Here is a 24,296-nt window from a genome sequence, read left to right as displayed (position 1 = left end):
TGGGGGATCAGGCCCAGCCAGCGTGGGGTTATGAAAGGCAGGTCCTGCTTGACTAACCTGATCTCTGTCTATGACAAGGTGACCTGCCTAGTGGATGAGGCAGAGGTTGTGGGTGTTGTCTACCTGGACCTTAGTCAATATTGCAAAAAGATTTAAGGCACCTGTAACAATAGCCTCCCTGTAATGGTGATTTTAGGCTCCACCTGAAGCATCATCTGAATGAGGAAGTTTTATGAATGCAGAACAGAAGAATTTTCATGATTGACACTGTCAGTTCACAGAAATCATCTGCATTTTGTTAGTCTATTTGCCCCATTCTAAATCTTACCTGAAGACATCTTTTTTATTTCCCCCCCCAGTTTATCCTCTTTTTTTTTTTTTTTTTTTCTCTCCATACTGCCTCTGCTCATTTAGATCTGTAGTAGCACTGTAAAGTTCTTTGGGGTATGGTTTGCAAAAGGTATTGTACATTTTATTCTTTTAGTGAAGCATACAATTTCTTTAAAAGGTCAGAAGAAACAGGACAGTGCAAGCACTATTTAAGTCACAGTTTCTATCAATGCAATTATGAAAGGCAATGGTACACCCTAATTTACGACTTTGTGCAGGCACTGACAAAATATGTATGGAAAAAATTACCATCTAGAGATAAGGTCATAAGTAAATGAGCCATTTCAGAAAGCAAGGAAAGAATGTTCCAAACGCTGCAGTTTGTTAGCTGTTTATATGTCATTTTGTAACTAGAACTAAAACTTACACTGTTTTTGTGGAGAAGAAAATATATGGGGATTATATCATTGTAGGCAGCAGAGTTTCTAGAGTAGGCTCAGGGTCAAGTGTGAATTGAGTTATTATTTTAGAAATTTGAAGAGCTAAGTATATCTCCTGCCCTTTCACCTACTCCCATCAACAGAGTTTTAACAAATTTTATCTACATTCCCATTTTTTCCCAATGACTCCCATTCTCCTGTTTAGTCATACTGACATTTCACGCTATGGGGTGGTTTAGCTGAGATTCCATACCCAAGAAGTGTTTTGCATGTGCATAACAAAGTGCATCAACCAGTACATATAAGCATAGAAATTCACATACCTGAAGTTAAAAACATGTATCGATGTTTGGCTAGGCAGGTTTTAATAAACTTTAATAAACTGAACTTTGTTTTAATAAAGATCCAGACGTTTTTTCCTATGAAACTACCTTAGGTTTTAAAATACAGAATAATACAAATAATACAAAAAAAAGCTTTCTTTCCCACTAACCTGTATCTGAAGTACCACCAGATGTGCATCCAGGGCATTCTTCACTGGGAGAGCCTTGAACCACAATTTAATCTGTCTCTTTTTCTCATCTTCCTTCAGCTTCAGGAATCTAATCTTTTCATCCATAACTTGCATCTCAGTATCTCCATTTCTACACAACATCTCTTGCATGTTTATCTTTTCATATAAAATGCCTATTTCTTCTTCTCGATCTCTGAGCAGACGACCACTGCAATAAGCCCAAAATGAAAAGGTAAAATTTTTAACAAATTGACTCATATTCAGTGTACTCCATTCAAGAACATAACTGGTGACCTTGAAAGATTGTAATAATCTGGGAAAACGTACAAAGCTTTCACGAATATTCATTTAATATCATGACACCACTTTAAACAGGTAACAAAATAATTACAATGTGAAAATCAGGGAACAAACCATTGCAAAGGTTACTCTAGTCTCTCATATAATTTTAAAAGCTCTTCTGGCCTTCCACAGCATACATTTAAAAATGGATTAACATGATCAGGGAGCTTTACATCTGCATTTTTGTACCTTATCTGTGCATAAAGTATAAATGGAGCGGGAGGCTACAAGTTCTTAAGGTGAAGTTCAGTAGCCAAGCCACCATAATTTTTTTAATAATAGTTCTGAGGAACAAACCTTGTCACCAATGGAGAAACAACATCTGTGTAATGCAAAACAGCACTGACATCGCGGTGAGGCAGGCTGTTTAGTGAAACATTGTAGGGAGGCAGTCTTTTTAGTATTCCTAACTAGCAGTACTCATCAGCTAAAAAATATTGTTGCTTCATGAAAGTCAAAATGAAACACCACATTACATCAAATTTACATGTATACCTCTCATTTTGTTGCTGAATAGCCCTTTCACATTTTTTGCGTAGCTGCACAATTTCCTCTTCAACGAAGGTGACTGTATTGGTAAGTCTCTCAAGATCCAGACACCGTTGCTTTTTCTTTTCGTTCATCTCATGCATGATTTGTACAATTTTGCAATAATCACTTTTGAGACTGACTGTAATTGCTACATTATTTGTGTTCTTCAGATGTTGTTTCTGCAATTTTCTTTAACATAACAGAAAGTAGGAAAGTTTTCAGTCATTTCAATTTGAAAGCAATTCCAGCAATTAAAAGCAGAGCTTAAACTAATTCCTCAAATACACAAAGGATCTTCTATGTCACTCTGCTTCCTAGAAGCATTACAAGAAGTAGAAAGACTCTCTGAGAATAGCTTCTCTCCACAAGCTCTTGCCAGCTTGAAAAGAAGTGGACTGTGGCCCAAGAAAAATGCTATAAATGGAGCACTGCACTGCAGCTCTTTTCTTCTCTGCTGGGTAGCCCAAGGGGCCGTAAGAAATATGTTCAAGAGCAGAAGCATAAACTGTGATGCAAAGTCTTAATATGTAGAAATCCTTCCCTTTTATTTAAGGAGCGATATTTCAATAATTTTGTGGTTGCAATTAAAATATTTCCAGGTTTACTGTTTATAAAACAACGTACCACAATATTCACACAAGAAAGGAAATGATAATTTTCCCTGTTTGACAGACAAGAAAAAAAAATCATAATGAAAAGTTAGTGACAAGATCACATTATAGATCCTTAAAAATGAAGAACAGAACTCATTATTTCCAGCCATCTTGCTGGCCAGGAGATGAGGGTCCCTCCCTTAAAAGGCAGATTCTTGTTGCCACACGGATCATTCATTTGCTCACAACTTAAGAGTTACTGCATTTGATCTTCTTGATCAAGACTGTACTTTATCTACACTGGGAGGATATTCACGTCAATACAAAAGAGGTAGTGAAAGGAGAAGCATAGTCTCCTGTTAGAATACAGAACTGCAGATGAAATATCCTGCCTGCCCTCATGGGATCCTTCACTGAGTTGCTGAATTACTGTATACAGAGCAGTGAGCGAGCTTCTTTCTGCTTCATTTCCCCTGTGTGTCTAACACTTCTGAGTTCCACAGGGTTTACTGAATTGAATTAAACTTCTGTAAAGCAAGTTTCAGACTGAAAGCATGACAGTTTTGCAGAAATGCAATGTGGTATTAAATATTTTCTGAAAAACCTTTGCCTTATTTGGACTGATACTCTGTCCTCCAGATTGTGTAGGCTGCAGTTAAGTCAGTGATAGTAGGATGCTAAAGCCTATTACTGGGATTAAAAACACTTTCCATAGTCAAGAGAATTACTGAAAAGTCTATACCTCTTGCTAGTTTTAAATCTAGTGTTGCAGAGATGAAAATGTCTATTGGATCTGTACTAGAGTAGGGTCATCTGTGATAATTAGATATTTCTGATACATAGACAACATATAGCTGCATTCTTAGCCTTTTTTTTTTTCTCCTTTCATTAGTAATTGACTGGGAAGGCCTCAAAAATTTTACCACAAAATGTCAGCTTGTGCATCTTGACAAAATCACTTAAATCACTGACATTCTACTTCTTTTCTAGCTACCTCCAGCATGACTTTGAATTCAAGCTACTCAGAGATTCACAATACACTTTGAGTGAATGTATCCTGAATGCATACTTTGGTCTGGTTGTGCAATTTTTTGACACCAAAAAAAAAAACGGTTTGGGAAAATCTAATTATTTTTCAACTACTCAGCTTTGGCTGTGCTGTTTTGCACACACAGTTAACTATTCACTATCTTACTACTTTCCCAACTACTGATTTCAGAGACATTGTCATTCTGTCTGTATTGCAGAACATCATCACTAGGATGACAAGATGGCAAAAAGATACCTCCACTACATCATGGTCTAGGGAAAAATAGTCACGAGCACCAACTGTTCTGCCTCATCCTCTTTTGTTGTGAATGTAACCTTTCGTTTTGACTAGGATTGCCTGGAAATTGAAAACATTCTTTGTTTTATCTGAAATAAATGTTATGCAATAAACTTCAGTTTGAGTTTGAACCAAGAACCCACTTTGTTCTAATTCAATAATTAGCTGCATTACTAGCTAGCGAATCACTTAATAGTACCATGCACCAGTCCATTGTGGAATCATATATGTATTGGACTTCTTTTTTTCCTAAGGATAGCAAGTATGAGTACAACAGTGTTGTTCATATGGAATGAAACAGCATGATAATGCATATGCTAGAGGCTCGAGAACTGTGATACAAAGGAAATGCAATGACAATTTATCCCTTCAAAGGATGGGAAAGTGAGGGAGTAGCCAGACAAACTTCAGAAATGCTTTGTGCCATGCAGTGATGCCCAATATATATAATAATTATATATATATATAAAATAAATAAAAAAGGGGATAAAAAATCGGAACAGATTATGTAAGGTTGTTGCTAAATGTCTTTCTTTGAATCAGGTTTTAAAAATCAGGATAACTATCAAGGATGATATAGGCATAGTTGAAGTTGGACTAGAATCTCTTAAAATGCTTTCTAATCTTACATTTCTATAATTGTAATTTACAGCTTACTTAAAACTCACCTTTCCTTGGTTAAAACAGTATTCCGTAAATTTTTAATTTCATTTCCTTGCAATTTTACCTGGGTTTTAATTTCACTTGCTTTCTGCTGAGCGGTGTGCACCAAGTTTATACATTTATTCCTTTCATTTTGGATAACATCATACATTTTAGCAAATCCTTGGAGTCTGGAGAAATTACAAGTGTGAAAGAAATGATTATTAGAATCTTATGCATACATTACTTGGATAAAAATTGCTTTAAAAGACATTTTTCAGCTAATGTATTGTTATTTTCTTACCGCTTTTTGATTTCTGTTTTCCTCTTTACATACTTTCTTATTACAAGATCCTTTCTTTTCATTTCTTTAATAATATTTTGGAGTTGTATCTGAAATTTAAATAGAATTCAGTGAGCACTTTAGATATATCAAAGAATCTTCAAAGAAATGACTCAGAGCAGCTATTCCTCTTAGACAAGCAAAAGACAGTGAGGTGAGATTATTCTAAGAACTTTAATTATAATGAAATGCTTTTATCGTAACAACACTGAAGAACAGAGTTTTTCTACATATATTAAGCTTACAATGACTTATTAATATGGATAATTTGATGCTGCATCTTAAAATGTTTAGTCCCTTGTATCTGGAGTTCTATTGTTTCTATTAAACAGCCTCTCAGTTCCATCACCATATAATTATTTGGTATATGCCCCACTGAAATTGTACCTTTTCAAATAAAATTTCTTTTTAACTCTTTTCTGGCTTTCCAGAAATCATTGATGATTTGTTTTTCATTTTTCATTGACTGAGTAGAATGGTACAGTTATATTCTTTTAGGGCTCTGGATTTTCTCATTTCAGTTGTGTTCAGTCCTTACTAGCCTGTCATTAACCTTCAATGGACCGGCATTTTCTCACCTCCCACTGGTATCAGGAGGAGGAGACTGGTATTAGAAAAAGCTGGTAGATGTTAGGTTGCAACTCTGGACATACTTTTGTGTTCACCAATTTATATTGTTGGGGTTTTTTATCTGTTTATGGGCTGATTTTTATTGAAGGTACAAAGCCTGACATGTTTCTTTGTTTTATTTTTATAGACAGTCAAAGATTCCCAGCGTGCTAGAAGGGTAGCTTAACTGATGTATTTGAATACAGACATACATTGAGGAAGCATAGTTTGTTCCTATACAGTAACTTGGCATTTAGTATATACTGTGCGACGTTACAGCACATAAATGATATTATAACACCAGCAAAATGCAGGCAGCAAACACATGAACTAGCCAGTAGGAAGTTTTCTTTCCCTTTTTTTCAAACTAATGTAATGATTTATGCCTTGAAATATAACAGGAAAATAAAACCTGCTGCTTCTCCTTGGAATGAGTAGCAGTTCTGTTTATCTTCTAATCTTCTAATAATTTGTAAAATAAAACACGCAGTTGTACTTCCAAGAATCTCAATTGAGGCTGTCTACTTTTCTGCCTCTTTTTTCCAAAATTGTTCATTTTATTCCATAGGCTTGAAAGAAAATATGCTTTGAAAGAAAATACCATGTTTCAACTAGGGCATGGTATTTTAATATACTGTTGCACTGCACCATAAATTAGCAATAAAACACCACAGTACCGTCACCTTCCTGTGTTGTGATGGAACTTCAAAGAACAATAGGGAATCAGAGCCTATAAGGCTCCCCTCATCAGTAATTTAATTTCTCCCTGTACCAGCTTTTACTTTAGAACAGTATTTCATTCGTATGAGATCATTTTTTACCTGGGCCTTCTGAACATCCCTAGATTTCTGTTCCCTCTCTTCAACTTTGAGCCAAGTCAGATGTGCAAGTCTGGATAATTCATTTCTGCATTTTTCCTGCTCTTTGAAAAGCCAGCCTTCTTCAGCAATGTATTCTTCTAACATGCGGGCATCCATAGCTGACATACTTTTCTAAAGAATGATGCATCAGCGTTGGCAAACCCAAAGTTGGAAATACTTTGGGTTTATCTGTAAACATATATACAGGCTACATGGATTAAAAAAAAAAAAATAAATATTGCTTTAAAATACCAGCTGAAACACCATGCACAATTGCACAATCCCTGTAATATGTCAAAATATTTTATCATCTAGAACTTCTGTTCCTCAGACTAGCACGTCTTTCAGCTATTGCCCATTGGGTAGAACGGTTCCTTATGGCCATATCATCTTTAAGTAATATTACTTATTTCAGTCAGGTCTTGACATGGCCATGCTACACAATGGAAGTAGTCAATGTCCAGCTGAGCCTTGACATTAAGAGTCCAACTGTAAACATTTAAAACACAGCACAGTATCTAGATGCCTGGAGTTGTTGCAGATGCAGTCAATAGTCAGTGAACTCTTACAGAGCTGTTTGTTCTACCCAGTGTAGGCTGAGCTACTTAGCAGGAGGTGAACAGAGGGCTTCCTAGGCTCCACTGACCACCTGGCTAGATTGTTATTCACTACTGTGGCACAGTGACATGTAGATCCCAAATATATAAGTATTCAAACACAGACTGTATCCCACCTGATAATGCTAACGAATTCAAAGACAGCACAAAAAGAAAATGGATATAAAGATAAGAAGATAAGGGGGTATGATCTTAAGAAGAAGGTATGTCTGAAATACATTGCTTCTTACAAAGTCATTTATATAGTGGCAAGTGTTAATACTCTCATAATTGAGACGTCTGCACTTCCACATTATATATAGCTGTGCTGAGTATAGACAGACACCCACAAATGAAAAAAACGTGAAGATGAAGGATTGTAATGTACAAATGCTGAACTGTCCTTGTTTCAACAAGACAATGTGCCATATCCAAAGGAAATGTATACCCATCATACTTCTAGCTGTAACATCATTAATGATATTCAGACTTAACCTAGAAAGTAAATTTGCTTTCTACCCTCCAATATGTGACCACTAACACCAAAAGATGTTTTTTAAATATGACAAACGAGTAGTTATTAAAATCAAACAAATACTATTGCGTGTTTTCTCACCAGAAAGCTGCAGCTAGAAACTCCCACAATTTTTTCTTGACACAGACCCTTTATTCTCATGATCAAAACCCAACTATTATAGTGAAAAAGTGTGAGAAAGCAGAACTCAGCACCTGTTCAGCTAAACTTCTCTTGGTCATTTCAATTTCCTTCTGCAGTTCTCGTCGTCTTTCTAATAATACTCCCTTACTTTTAGAGATAGCTTCTGCCTAGAAAAATAAACCAAGCACAGTGAGTGATGCAAACAAAAGATGTGGAAAATGTAAACTGCAGATAATCTTATTTGAAGTAGTTACACAAATTAAGAAATGGTTTTTCTGTCTTGTTACAATAGCTAGTCCAAGAGTTCTTTGTTGAGCAGAGCTGCTCAGCAACATAACCAAGTTTCTGAAATTTTTCTTTTAAGAATTTAACTACAAACATTAAACTTCACAAAGCCCAGTTTAAGTACAGAATTTATAAGGGTTATTTTTTTCCGCAACTAAACTGTCATTAAAAAAGCAAAAATCAAAAAAGTAAAGATGTAATTTCTAAATTCACAGAGGATTTTCTGAGTGATATTCTGACCTACTGAAGGAAAAAAAATAGATCTACCACTGATTTTAATACAGTCTGTATTTCACATCTGTGTAGATATCATATTTTTTGCTTTTCATTATTAAAGTAGGATTTTCCTGTTTCCTCAGTCAAAAAGAAAGTCAAAACTAACACCACAAACAGGTACTATTTTTTCTTGTACATTATGGGAAAATTTATTCAAACATTTAAAAATGAAGCATGTGAAGGAAGACGCATTAGAAACTGTCTTCCGACTAAAATACATCTGAACAATCCCACTACAACTACTTGCATGATACAACTTACAAGGCAACAGGTTCTTTTGGCCTCACAGTGCCTAACTTCACTTAAAAATTCTTTATGTTAATAAGAAAAAAAAAGGAAGAAATACAGCAGGCTAACCATGCAGGCGTATGTTGCCTGTCTGTAATTGCAAATCTGTAATTCATACAGGTGGGGAAAAAATGACACTGACCAACAAATCTGGAATCTATTTAAAGACGCTGCACATAACCCTGGGGTATCTTTCTTAGATCTCAACCAGATGTCAGAGTCCAAAACACTATACCTCAATACAGATAATGAGATGTTTTGCACTTACAGTTTTCACTTCTGTGATCGTATTATAAAATCAGATGTTGTTCACTTGTATTAAGGGAAAGGGAAACGAGGCACAGTAAAGGTTAAACTGTGGAGTTACTTTGGTTTCCACTGCCAACTCTGAGATCTGTTTTGGCGTACACTTGCTAAAAAGTCAATAAAACCTATTCTAAGCAAGTTACTTTCACCCTTGTGGAGGGAGCAAACACAACTGTCCTGTGGAGCATGCATTCTGCTGTGTAAAAAGCTGTAGTGTCTGTAAGTAAGCATTTCCACATTTTCAAGGTGGGATTCTAAAGATGCCATCAAGTTCTTGAGTCTCAAATTAGAAAGCTCACATAAACATCTTTAATCCATTAAGGACTTTTGTTCACATAAGACGTGACTAAACTTAGGCACTTTTGGCTGTCTGCATTGGCTTGCCCAAGGCGGCACACGTGGAGAGGAACAGCAGTTCTGCTCTGAGCTGATGACAGCCGAACCGGCCAATTCTCTTTCACACAGAATGTTGGTGTTTAGCAACAGCTGACCTTTCACAACTTACTAAGAAGAAAAACACATTTGAAGGAAGTGTCCCTGTAATTTCCTTATTCTATAAACCAGTCATTCTGCACTTAGCACGTGACTTCAAGTGAGAGAAATTCAGGGAAGTACATTGATTTCACTTGGAATCACAATGCATAAATACAAATCTGGCTTTTTAAGTAGTTAAAGGAACTACTTAGTTCATTTAGTTAAGTGCGTTAGCATGTGGGGATTCTTTGCAATGCAACTTCATCTTTAAGGGTCTCGTTACAGGTCTCATCCTTTCACAGTGTGAAGGGGCTGGGTTGGGTTGGGTTTGGATCTCACCCAGGACTGTGAACTCTAACGCAGCCGTTGGTGCATTATGGCATTTGATTTTAGTATTACGTATTTTTGAACAACTGTGGTTCTCCCTCCAGGAATATTTCTTCAATAGAAACACAGGAAAAAAATACCATTTCCCAGATTCTCTTAGCTGATATTGAGCAGAAACTCAGTATGAGCTTTAAGATCAAAGTCTGGAATACGAGTCAGCCCTTTAATCAATATTTCAGAAAATCAAATGTAAAACTTTTTTATACAGTTACAGAGCTTTCCTCCCTCCTCCCAGGTGGGCTTATATTACTAGGTAATTAACACATATGTAAATTCAGGAGGAATTTCAGGGGAGACCGAAAAAAATGTATTATTTAATAATATTAAATATTATTGAGTAATGTTTAGAGTTGATTAAATAGCAAAGCTAAGTATCCATAACTTTTGATATCATACAGTTATTCTAAAAAAGTTTCCAGTGATGTAAATAAGACTTTTTTTTCTGCCCCAAATTGCTTAGAGGGACCAAGAAAAAATTCAAGAACACTCTGTCAAAGGAGGAAACATCAAGTCCTGTGGAAAAATATTCACCTCACTAAGCAAGACCAATTTTACAAGACTGACTTAAAATTTAGACTAAGTAAGGAGCTAGTATAGGAGAAAAGCTTAAGAAAGACAGAATGGAAGAACCAGTGATGAGAAGAAAAGAATATGAAAAAGTTATAGACAAAGTAAATTTTTAAGAAAGAATTGGACAATAAAAGAAGGAAATCCTTTGCATAGACAAGTAGAATGAGACTGCCCTTTAAAATTGACGCAGTAGAAGGCACGAATAAAACAGAAAAGAGTGAATCAGTATGGGAAAAGGAATGGGTGAAACACTACTGCAGGGAGGAAATGAGGAAGGTGAAAAGTGAGTGGAAACAAAGAGAACACAGGGAATTATTTCATATTATTTAATACCAAACTTTATGTGGTGCCTGTTTCCTGTCCCCTGGAATAATGTTAAATAGCTTATAGATTATTTACAATAATGTACAAACAATCTTCAAATTTAAAATATTATTTATCTTCTCATCATTTGGGAGCCAGGGAGTACTTGGCTCTGTTTTTCTGATACAAATTTCTTTGATGCCAATGGGCAAGTCACTATATTATTTTGCTCATAAATGACAATTCCACAGGACTTTAAAGGAAGACATGACTCACAGTGCCAATATAATCTCCCAGTTCTCCTTCATAGGGTGCTCCCACCTAAAATTCATTTCTTAAGAATAGTCCAAATATACCTTGATGCAGTATTTTTATTACAGCCAGAACACCTAGAGGTTTCTTTGTTAGTTGTAGCAACACTTGACACTTCCATGTACACAAGACTTAAAACAGTCTTCTCCCCTTCCAAATTTTAGGAACAGTTGAAAGATTTCATAGACAGATTTCTTACGAGAAAATTTAGAATCAATGCATTCATACATACCTCTAATTTCAGTCTTTTATGCTGTGACTTATCTTGTTCCAAGGAATCATTAATCACATTCAGTTGCAACTCCATCTTTTTTAGATTTCTCAGTTCTCTATCTTTCTGTGTTTGCTTGTGAATGAGAATATCATGTTGTTTTTTTTTCTCCAAGACACATTTATGTAAATTATCTTCCAGAGCTTCTCTATATAGATAGACACAGAATTTTAGAAACAGGTGACTTGTCCCAGACACATATGCAAACAGGCATGATCATTTTCATGGGTTTAGAGTACTGCATCATTAAAGGCTGAGCAGTAAGATAAACTCATAAACTACTGACACAAATTACCTAAAAAAGTAGCATTTTTATAACTTCAATTAGTGATAATCCTAATTATGTCAATGAGGTCTCACAATCTGTTCCAAATATGCTAAAAATTCCCAAGAAACTCTTACTTAGAAGAAGAAAACAGATGTTTTAGTATGAAGGAATATTTACATTTGCTTCACTCAAACTTTTCAAAGTGCCACTATCCTGTAACTCCAAACTTTAAAGGCAAAAGCATTGTTGCTGAGCGTATATTACAACTATATACCTTCCTCTGCAAAGAAGGAATCATTTGAAGCTTGAAATCAACCTAACAGTTTATTTTACTTTACCAAATATATATAAATTCATAATACAAGGGAATATTAAAGAGAAGAGTAACCAGTTCCCACTGAAATTCAGGAGTATATGGGTGCACAAATCTATGATTCTTATTTGAAAATGAAAACACTGACATATTTTTTTCTTGTTCAATTTACTTTCTGTGGGTTACACAGAAAAAAATATATTTTCACTGGAGAGAGAAACACACTAAAAGATTTCCCTTTCAGAGAAAAATCCAGTTTCACTCTCCCAGGATTTTATCAAATGCTTATGCTTTTTGATGTTCTTCTTCAAGCCAGATCCTAGATTCCAGTAGTTTATATAAACATTTCTGAAGTAAAAAATAATCCTGGTAATTTCTAGTCTGCACTGGTTGCAGCATAAAACTTGAAAACATAAGCAATACAGCAGAAAAGAGAAACAGACCTTTGAGAACATTGTTCACTCATACTACATGGCTTACATCTACCACTAACCTGTCTGACAGGACCACTGATGCCTTCTCTCTGCTAATTTCTAGCAACTTTGTCAAAGTAATACATTCTCTTTCTTTGCTTTCTAGCAAAATTTGTTTCCCATGCAATTCCTTCATTACATCTTGTCTTTCTTGCAAAATTTCCTCAGTCCTTTTTTCAATGGCTTTCAGGGTATCACCCAACTCTTCTATTTGGTCATTAAGGGCTTCTTTCTTCTTCTCAGCATCACTGTGGATATATTTTAACAAAACAGTAGGGGTTAACACTTCCACATGCATATTTAAATGGCAAAATATAAGTTGTAAGTTTTCATAGACACACGAAATCCTTTCAACACCACAACTATCCACGTTACACGTTTGAAAGCAGACTACAAACAGTGAAAATCTTCAAATGCCAGTACAGTTCAACAATACAATTGCAGATAGTCACGGGACTAACAGGGAGTTTAGAACCATGACAGTCCTAAAAAGAGTTCCAGAAAACTGATTTCTGTCAACATTACTAGGTACATGCATGTGACACTTCTAAATACTATTCCCAAGACTGGAAACACTGGTTACTTCATTCTGTAATGTGACACAAGTATAAAGAGCCATTTAAATATTTCATTAATAGCAATCTACACAATGTACTAGCTTTTTTTTAACTGCTTCTCTGTAACACTATAGGAAAAACTTGTTGTATTTATTAATGGCAGAGTTGCATTAAGGAGAGTAGTGAGGAAAATGTAGAGGAAAACTATTACACAAGTTTTAAAACTGAGAAATTTAACACAGTAAAAGAACTTCTATATTACAAATAGGGACTGTAAGCAGGAGACACAAACTTCAGTGTAACCCTGTGCCTGAACAGGGTACAAAAAACATCCTTTATCTGGATGGCAATTGGACTGCTGGGATCTGTGAGTGACCTGGCTGAAACTCCATAGTGCTAATTAGATTTTACACATACAGAAACCAGTACATGTCATGCTCCAGGGGAGAAAAAACCTCAGCTACACAAAAGAGAAAAAGAAAAGGCTGGCTACTGGCTTACATTTTCCCTGTTGAAATATTAGAGACCAGAATTCACACCAGCAGCTTACAGCAAAGCACCTCTGACTAAAGAACTGATACAGAAGTACCAAGGGAGAATGATGATTTAGCTCAGGCCAGACTGTTAGCAGCGAAAGCTGCTAGTTTCACTGAGGCCAACAGAGATAAGCTAATATACAGTCACTGAGGACTAGAAACTGTAAAAAAGCCTAATTGCTAGATTACATGGTACATTATTTTCCATTAAAAATCTACTAAGTAGATCCCAGGTATAGTAATGTAGAACAGTAAGATGGTTAAGCAATTTGCGACCAAGCTTTTTTCTAAATTTTTCTTTGTTGTACTTAAATTTACAATGTTCATTGCATATGCTGTATTTTTCAGCACAGTGCATGGATTTTAAGTGGATTATAGATTCTTTTTTAAATGCTGATCCTAATTTTAATCAACGACTATACTCAATCATCTCTGTAATGAATGAAAGGAAGTCATACATATGTATTTATGTATACGTAATTATTTATTAAAAGCATACATTTTTTTCTGATTAATTTCCTCAGTTTCTTTTCCAAGTAGTGCTGGAACACCAAGGATCTCAACTAGCTCATCCTAGTGACAAAACAGAAAAGTTAGATTAATAGCCTCAAAATCTGATGTGATTTCATAGAAGTAATATTCCCCTAGAACTGCTGTGAAAATGGGCAGGAAAAATATTTTTATTTATTTGAGATTTTCATAGGGAACCGTAGCTGCTAATTTTGAAACTAAACACTGATGTTTACAATTTTAATATGTCTGCAAAATAAAAATTATGCTTGAATGTTATGAATACATCTGATTATCTTATCTATATCATAGAAAGGAAAGCAGCAAAGATCTGGGTATGTTTTTTAATTCTCAGGATAAATCTGTATTAACTTGGATCTGAGCATATGTTAGAGAAGCCTACAATAGCACAACATAGAAAACATGTCATTACGGAAATAATTTTTTAATCAAAAGCATGACTATTATTTCCTAAAGGAGTAATAATGGATATAGCACAGCAGCATGTTTCATGCCTATTGAAAAATTATGTAATATATAATGTAACACCATGTAATGAATCTGGAATGACAACCAACACACAGAAGATTCATCGTTTCCTTGGACAAACATGTACCCATATACACATACGTGCACAAACATACACACACAGAGATGTATATACACACAGTTAATTTTGTGTTACTTTTAAATTAGCCTGCTTCTCCAGAAGCTTTTTCATTTCTGTCTCATCTATTAACATCACCTTTTGCTTGGATGAAACTTCTTCCTTTATTGCATTAATTTCTGCTTTCCTTTGGATTACTTCTTTGCAAAGCTCATCACAATTTTCTTTCAACTCTTTAATTTTCTTATCTGCTTCCTTTAAAAATGAAGTTAAAGATCAGATTAGTTTTATTTTCCCTTTCATATTTTGCAGGTTTGTGATATTACAGAACCATTAATACTGAATGATGATAACACTGTTTACAACAAGGTATGAAATAAAATTTTCTATCAGATGTGTGTTTCTTCTATCAGTAACCAGCAGAATTTTATTGCCAACAAATCCACATATATTCATCAGGATTTATGACTGCAAATGTATTTCCTATACTCACATCCTAGAACCAAAAACTTGCAGCAATCTTTACATGCAGTATCCATTTGCTGAGTATAGTCAAAAAATTTCTCGAGTAAACTTAAGAAAATCCAGACCTTTTCTGAATCAGTTATTCATTGCTTGCCCTAGAGTTATCAAACCTGAACAATGCCTCTCCTATAAAATCTACCTCTTGATTTTTCTATGTATTCCAGATTTTAAATAAACTTTAGAGGTACACACTGTGAAAACATTTTCATTGCTATTTTTATATGTTAGCTGACAGAACATAAACCATGGCTTTTCTCATGTTTTGTACTTACCCTTTTTTTTTGAATTCTTTCATATTCATTTTCCAGAAGCCTTTTTTCTTCTTGCAAACTACAAGAAAATCAAACCAGCACTAAAATATTAGCAATATAATAGATATTACTATAATGCAGTAAATGGTTAGAAAGTACAGAAGCCTATCACGTGTTAAGACTAAAATGTATGGTGAATTTTCATCAGGGACAATCAAAAAGTGTCCAGATTTAAAGGAAGATTGATGACCGGTAACTGGAAGTCATGAAAGACAGGTTGTACACATATGAAGGCTTTTTCTACAGTGCACACACCCACACTTTTGAACCCGATTCCTCTTAGTCTTACCACGTCCTGCAAGGATGCATTTATGCCTCATTCACCCTTGTCTTTACACTAGCAGAGTATAACAGGTCAGATGGCACCCTACACCCACAGTTCATCCCAACCTCAGAAAACAAAATTTTAACATGGAAATGAGGCAAAACGGAAGAGGAGGTGGGTTATAGACCCACAAAGACACCACACATCAAGTAAAGTGCAGTTGCTAGTGAAAACTTTCTTCTTCTTTTGAGTGATTGTTCACACACACATTCACACTGTAAACAACTTGAAGTGAAGCTCCTCAAATCTGAACAGACTCCATATAAAAAAAGTCCTGAAAAGTGACAGTGGTTGTAGACTGGTAAGTCTAAAAACTAATTTGAATTCCACTGGTGTTCAAACACCCACAGAGGGAATGAGCTTGCAAAAAAAAAAATCTTTCAAAGAAAAAAGTTGAATGTATTTATCAATGACTGAATTTATCAGACTTCCCCAAAAATGGACAAAATTAATTCTGTGATAGGAGTTTTGTTTTGGTCTGCTCCTGTGTACTGTGCCCATAAACTACAACTGAGAATATTGTGTTCGGATGCCACATGGGTCACACACAGTGTTTGCACTTACCATCAGGTTGTCTAAATGTATAAATATGTTAATAAGGACAATTCATATTCCTCACACATTTTGGCAGGATTCCTAGATGAAGTCCTTAAGACTGGCATAATCACACTAACTAAATGAATGTCCACTTTGCACAAATACCCGTAACAGTTTGCCACAAAAAATTATTAAATAAGTCCTGTGCAAACTGATTAAAGAGGTACTGCATTACTTGTCATCGTCTGTGCTGTGCCCTCTTTAATATCATGTCAGATGATCAAAACACCAATCCCAAAACTCAAGAGAGCAAATTGTGACACTGTTTTTGGGGTGGTTTTTTTTCACATTCCTCCCTCATGAGGACAGATTCCTGTGGAGCCATTCCAGTTTCACAACAAAGACTTTTCCATCCAGCAGAAGTAAAATGATTTGAACACCTCATTTTCTGTGACATAAACAAAGGCAATACTGAACAGCAAGCACCAAGTTACCTTAAAAGGTGGCAGACCAACTACTTCCACACAAAAAACAGCGAAGGTGTGAAAAGGGGTGAAAGAAGTTAAACGTCTCCCTTTTGAGCAATGAGTTTGGTCCAGCTGCCCATACCCAAAAGTTAAAGACAGGTAGCACTACGCTAACACAGCCAGACTTCCTTACTGTCAGGGATAAAAGCAGGAACCTCCAAAGGGCAGGTCATCTGACATCCCAGGTGCTTATTTTAGGATGAGAAAAATTACCAGTTGAAGATAACATATTTCTTTCTGTTGACTCTAAAGGGAGATCAGGATGATAAACTCAGATTAAGAAATCAAATAAGATTCTTCAAAGATTTCAAGGTCAGTTTCTGATTTAAGAGCTATATGGACACAGAAGCTTAATGTAAGACTAGCAGAGAAAATCTGGTACTTCCATTTAGCATATGAATCTTGTAATTTGTGATATACAGACATTAGCCTCATGACTTCCTGTAAAATACTTAGACATCAATCACAACAACAAACACCAGAGCTGCAACTGGCTTTAGGCATTTAATAATTCCCATTGTTTTATAGCCCTTCTTTGATTGGTGTATTTTTCAATGTGTGGTTTTTATTATTATTGTTATTATACCTATAGCAACATACATAACAAAAAGAATATGAAACTCGTAAGATTAAACATTAATGTTTGCATATGTTTTTCACATTGCTTTACTTATTTTCGTGAAGCTTAATAGCAGTACTGTACATGAAAAGCTATCATGGATGCAGATGTAATGAGTTAGAAAAAAGCACTTGGAAAATTGGAGCATTAATGAAAATACATTCCAGACTTTTCCCTGCAAGATGTCTACAGCTGCAAACTGACACAGAAATAAAAAAATTAACTCAGAGAGATTAAGAAATCTAGTGGTAGTTGTCAACAAAGGTCCATTTCAGTTCCTCAGCTCACCAAATAGCCAGAACGTTATCATTACAAATCACATCATGCAAAAAATTGAACTCTTTCACCACCTCTGACACATAGCTGAGATTGCTGAGGAATCCACAGAAAGTGCTCAGCACCTCACAACTAAAATCTAGTGACTGCAAGTAGAAAATTTCACAGCTGACAAGCTGCTAGCATGAGATTCTTGTAAGGCTCCTAGCTGTAATTAGTTTGTGTGTAGTGGCGAATACAGCCACAAGACTAGTTGATAACAACTTCAACTGTAACTCAACTTATTTTACTTATGCCTTGTAATTTTTTACTAGAAAACCTATGGACAAAAGCTTAACTTTTCACTTTTTATTACTGAGTGACTAATCCTGAAATAATTAAAAGCATTGAAATAATCTCCATATTTGCAATGCTTTTACAAGGACAAACTCAGTTTTGCAATCCTGACTTGCATGCCAGTTAGAACAAACCCTTGCTGATCACATCGATCCTTTCCTTGTTCTTGTGCTAATGTGATTTTTTGGTCTATATTTTCATTCACTGAGGATTGTTCAGTCCCAGTTATATAAGAAACTTCATGGTTCTGGATGTATTTGTACCAGAACTGAACTGAGATCACTATTTTACTTTATTACACTTGCCTAATAGTTTTTGGGAGGAAGAAAACTCCTGGAATCAGCTCTGACTCTGCGGTAGTGGCCCAGATTTTATAACCTCAGTGAAATCCTTCCAGCTCTTGTTCCCCTTCTATGCTGAGCACTGAGGCAGACACACTAGCAACAAAGCCAGTACAACCACATACAGCAGAACAGCAACACAAACTGGAAGAGGAGGCACATACCTACAGTGGGAATACACCACACCCATGCAGTCACCCTCAGGGTGACTTTCCCAACAGCTGACGTATCGGAACTGCTTCTGAATACCTCACATATCTGTTCATGAAAAAAGTCACAAAATTTCTGAAAACCTGCTGATACCACAGTGCTGAAAGCAATTTAAATTTACTCTTGGCATGTTGACTACTCATTGGAACATTACAGAATTAAAAGAGAAGATAAAATATCACCTTCAGCTGTTGAAAAACGTATCTGATCTGGACAAAAACTTGTTTACAGAGGCAAGCAAATAGGAAAAGAAATATGGAAAATATTGAATATTAGGATCTCAAGACAAAAACATACTTTGCTAATGTTATGGTATATCTATAAGCTCAAGAGAAAAAAAATACTATTGTCAGATTTGAATCCGAGTGCAAAAAGGGTGCTAAATGCCCTTACCTATCAGAGAAAGTGAACTGAGGCAGGAAGTAAAGGCAGCAGAGACTAGAGATGCTTCAAAGAAAGGCTTACAGTAACAGGGAAGCCGAAGACCTCAGAAACTCTCTCTTGCTTCCAGCTCAGCAGTATTTCCGAGTAGACAAGATCCAAGACTTCTAAGAAAAGGACAAAGCAATAGATAAGAGACACAGATATTCCCATCCAAAGCTATTCTGCTCCATGTACCCCACCTGCCATACATAAGAAGGTAAATAAGCGATATGTTTGTTTTCAGAGTAAACAGCCATTAGTCATAATTCCCAATGAGTTTACTTGTAAGTGCCAAGCACAGCTGGGACTGTATTAACACAGTTGGACAACAAGGAAAACTGTGCTCCAGAGAGATCAAGGGCCAAGAGAGGCTGGACCACGAGTTTCTATTCTCCTGAGAAATGAAGTAAACCAAGCAGTCACCTAACAGCAAATTTGTACTATCTTTGATGCAGCTTCCTCTCTGTCTGTGACACCACCCATGCACACAAGTATTTCAGAAGATACTGCTTTCTTATTCATATACAATCATCAGGCATATAGATCTTCATTTTACACCAGTGTTACTATTAAATCAGCTGCTACTCACAACTCTATTCTGGACATTCATTTTCAGTAGCTTTCAGAGGCACCAAACCCAGCCCTTTGTTAGAAACATATATGCACATCCATTATCTGTTTTTCTTCATGGCTCATTTCTGATTTCCCCACTACATTCACTCATCCATCCCCACATATTCTGCCAGTCCTGTTCATTTACACTACTCCCAATATTAAAATCCCTTTAATTTCTGGAAAGCAGTTACCTTCTTTCCCAATAAACAAATCCACACATAAGCAAGGCACATCCTCCTCACTTCAAACCCACAACAAACTTAAGACCCAATTGCAGGGTTCCAAACAATGAACTAAATTACCTGCTGCTCTTAAGTTTAGAAAGTTGACAAATTAAGCTGGAGTGGGGGGATGATGATGCGAAAGAGATCTGTCAAACCATCCTGCAGCAGCGCAAATTAACAGAGAATCAGATGTTCACTGTCTCATCCAACACAAAAACTACAGGGCATGAAATGAAGCTGGTAGGAGTCAGATTCAGAAAAGAAAGGAGGTGCCAGTTCTTGTGTAGTTAATCTGTGGAACTCATTGCTTTGGGTGTTGCAATGCCAGAAGTCTATATAGCTGAGGAGGAGACAGGAAAAGTTCAAGGAATAGGGGTCAGCTGAGGATTCCTAAATACAAAGGAGTGTATTTGGCTTCTTAAATCCCTGGATCACAAATGGCTGGGGGCTGCACTTTTCGTCGCCGTTAGATACTGTGCCACATGGACCTCCGGTCAGACTGTACAGCTGGTTTTGATCTCGTGCAGTACATAAGAGCAAACAGAGGAAGTTTCTTGTTAAAGTGAAAGAACATTTTTCACAGTATGACTAACCCCAAAAGTGTATTTTTTATTCTGCAAGGTAGGATATTCAATTCAGATATAAAATTAATGCAGTAAATGTGCAAGGGTATTTGAAACAATACCTGAACTGCATTTTGTGTAGGACAGAAATCTTCTTCTAACTAGAGGTAGAAAATAAGAGTATGAGTAAATATCCCCTAAACATATAAAATCCCATCATTTTTTGGAAAAGTGATGCAAAATCAGTGAAAAATGTTCATAAAATACGAGGACAAATGGGTAAAAAGCATGATATTTTGAAGAGCTCATTTCTAAACTTCTTGGAAATTGCAATAAATTCTGTATTTAATAATTACTTCAGGAAACTTCATGTTGCTTAGTTATCTCATAGCAAATAATACTTTCCAGATGCTTTCCATGTTTTTTTATTTCTCCTGCTCCCAATTTGCTTCATTCTCAAGTTTCTTTCTCTATTAGAGCAAACACTTGGCCCTAAAAAAAAATAAGAAAGAACTGCCAGAAAAATCTGCTCTGTGCAGTTTGTACAGTGCCCCTGCTCTCCTTGCAGAAAAATAGTTTTAACTATTAAGTATAACTGAGCTGCTGACATTATTTATTTGTATTTATATACATCAACTACACTACAGGTGGACTGAAGATGGGTAAAATTAGCAAGCACCCCACAAAAAGACAATATGAGTTCATCTCCATAGCTACGTATTTTGAAAAATGCAACAGTACTCTTTGTACTTCTATTAAAGCTTCAAGTACAATGCACTCACATATGCAGATAATTAAAATATATACAATATCAAGCTTATTCTGGACTTTTTTCCTTTTACAGAAATGTCAAGTATTCACTTCTTTCATGGCAAATTTCTCATTTTTCCAACATGAGAATACACAAGTACTTCTCCTTTAAATACCTGAATAGAAAAACTTGGGTACATTGTGATTCTGATGTTAAAAATAGCCTTGGGTTTATTTATGACATTGTTTCTATAAAATCTCAGTCACCAGGTCTCTAAGACGCTTCCATCATTTGTATTAAAGGTGCCCAAGAATGGAAGTGTTCTTGTTGATTTTGCCTACCTAAACATTAATCATGAAATGCAGTAAATTTTAACCAGCATTTCAAAGGACACCATTGCATGCCCTAAAATTAAAATTATTTACAAATCTTGCACCAGGGTAATTTCATTCATCACTGAAATGTTGCTGTTAATAGGGAAAGTTTGTGGCAACTTATTTAACAACAGCCATCAAGAAATGTGTTCATGTAAGACTGAGAGAAGATTGAATTATATTCTATGTTATTCTTTCTAGATAAGCTATGATAAAATTAGCAGTGTTTGACCACTGTCACCTACCATTCCATCTGGAACGGAATTTCACACTCTCTTTCTTTAATAGCACTGTATTCATTTTGGCAACTAAGAAGTTGTTGCCTTATTTGGGAAACTTCACTGGAGGATTCTTCAGGGAACTGTTCTGCTTTTTCCAGTTCATGTTGTTGTTGTTCCAGTACTACACTGAGACGTCTGGCTTCCTGCAACAGCTGGATCTCAGATTCCTGTAAACTACATTAAACAGAAGAAATTAGAACTAGGCAATGAGAAGCATAACCTTTGTATTTATACTTCTTTACCTACCTATAATATTTAATTCAAGGTTTTCAAGATGAGACGGGATTAAGTCCTAAAAGTCTGGTCTGACCTCCTAGTTGACCCTGCCTTGAACAGCAGGTTGGACCAGAGACCTTCTGAGGTCTGTTCAAACCAGAATTATCCTCTGATGCCATGAGAGCAGTGGAATCTGATGTGAAGGTTTTTTTCTGCATACCTAGAATTGGAGTGGGATTCATCTCATCTAATTTTAACCAGATGAAAGACAGTTAGTTAGTCTTAATTTGTTTGCCTAGCACCTCCTAGAAACAGTGAAGAGACAGGGATTTTGTTTTTTCCTAAGTACTAAAGTCTAGATCTGAATCAGTGTGGGGACCAATAACAGGTAAGTATTCACCAGGACAAGGCACAGTCTGGGCTATATGACACCTTCAAGTCCTTAGTAAATATTGGGACACCTACCCAAAGCCGAATTGCATGTTGCCATTACTGTAGTGTTACCAGTGTCTGAAGTAACTCATTTAATGATACACAAGCTGCAAATACATTTGTGGACTTCTGTGGAAGCTTGTTATAATGCTTATAGACATGATCAATTATCTGATCTGACTTATCACTGAAGTCTAGCTTCAAAGAAATAACAAACTGTAACACTCTGTCAGCATTAGGAGACTGGTATTCATAATATACTTAGGAACCTACGTGACAATAGCTGAATAATAGTAAAAGCAGCTAGTGAAATACATTTATTATTATGGAAATGTCTTAAAGGGAACTACAGTATAAAAATTCATATACAATGCACAACATATAAACCTGTTCTTTATGCTACAGAAATAATTGTGTATGCTTTCTCTATTTTACCCCATTAAAACTTTTATATAATGATATACTGAAATTAGACAGAAATTATGTGGAAGAATAAAGAAATCTATTATTAATTAAAATATAATCCAATTTAATATTTTTTAAAACAAAGGAATGTAGAATCTCCCATATTGAAAAACTCTGTACATAAATTTTAGCTCAAAGATTGTATTTATGGCTTAGCAACAAAAACACCATTATGTATCATACTGAAGAACAGACTTGAGATGGTAACTATAAAACCACAAAATATACAACTGACTATACTGCACAAACAGACCTGAAATAATACAGCAGAAGAACTTTTGTTTTGTGTAACATTTCTACTTAGATACCCACTTCCTTTTTTAAATTAGAAAATAAGAAAACCACAGACTTCAACGGGAAACAAGAGTGTGCCTTTATCACGAACAAATAAGTTATTCTGTGATGTATTTACATAGTAACTTTTTAACAGAAAAATAAATTGACTTATTGACATAAGATCTTGTACAATATTTAGATCTTCTTATAGTCAAACGGAATGTATGCTGTCTTAGGATAAAATATAATTGGTTGTAGTATAACACATTAATTTAAAATGTAATTCTTTACTGCGAAGGTGGTGAGTCACTGGAACAGAACTTGCTCAAGAAGCTGTGGGTGCCCCATCCCTGGAAGTGTTCCAGGCCAGGCTGGATGGGGCTTTGAGCAACCTGGTCTAGTTTTGAGCAACCTAGTCTGCACATGGCAGGGGGGTTGGAACTGGATGATCTTCAAGGTCCCTTCCAACCCAAACCATTCTATAATTCTATAACAATTCTTACATAAAACATAAACTTTACATAAAATTACACAAACACCTAAGTTCTTCCATAAAAACAAAATTCTTAATATTTATTTTTTTCAAGATAATAAAAAATAAAAATAGAAACAAGAATTGAGTGATGAAGCTAGACCAGATCTTGGTCACTACAGACACTAACAGTATTTTTTCATGGGAGTATTTAAATTTAATAGAAGACAATGAAGAAATAACTGGACATCTATACAATGCAGACATCTAGAATCACATGAGTACAAAAGTAGTCTTGCCAAGTCTGACATGGCAGCATTGAATTTGTGAAGTGATTAATAATTTAACAGAGGCTTACAAAAGTAAGATTCCCAAACTGTCAATGAACTATCATTACCACCTGACTTTCTTATGGTGTATCAAAATATCCGTATTAGGTACCTAAATTGAGATAATAACAATAAAAATTTACAATTGGGCCACATGATTATGTGGCTAAATGGGTTTTCAGAACTTAAATAAGAACTCAGGCACATCAGGTGCATCTACACAGTCTCACTGCAAAGTGTATGGATGAGACAGTACCAGAACGGGCTGAGAGCCTGTTCCCAGAATTTCAGCTGCGCAGCAAACAAATTCAAAAGCACGTAACATCTTTGAAGAAGTTTATCAAAGA

General features: G+C 35.6%; 1 protein-coding gene across 1 annotated transcript in view; it reads right to left on the bottom strand.

Annotated features, from left to right (window-relative positions):
• The window catches only part of CCDC146 (coiled-coil domain containing 146), a 66,766-nt gene that overhangs the window by 9,988 nt on the left and 32,482 nt on the right, over positions 1 to 24,296 (bottom strand). The window contains 12 exon segments of the mRNA XM_056339692.1: positions 1,264 to 1,492; positions 2,122 to 2,346; positions 4,746 to 4,910; positions 5,024 to 5,112; positions 6,493 to 6,663; positions 7,857 to 7,952; positions 11,219 to 11,405; positions 12,332 to 12,559; positions 13,904 to 13,977; positions 14,600 to 14,776; positions 15,319 to 15,376; positions 21,724 to 21,933. Of these exon segments, the coding sequence (XP_056195667.1) occupies positions 1,264 to 1,492; positions 2,122 to 2,346; positions 4,746 to 4,910; positions 5,024 to 5,112; positions 6,493 to 6,663; positions 7,857 to 7,952; positions 11,219 to 11,405; positions 12,332 to 12,559; positions 13,904 to 13,977; positions 14,600 to 14,776; positions 15,319 to 15,376; positions 21,724 to 21,933 (1,909 nt within the window).

Source organism: Falco biarmicus, chromosome 5, assembly GCF_023638135.1.
Source record: "Falco biarmicus isolate bFalBia1 chromosome 5, bFalBia1.pri, whole genome shotgun sequence".
Classification (NCBI taxonomy): Eukaryota; Metazoa; Chordata; class Aves; order Falconiformes; family Falconidae; genus Falco; species Falco biarmicus.
This window is presented reverse-complemented; position numbering and strand designations above follow the sequence as displayed.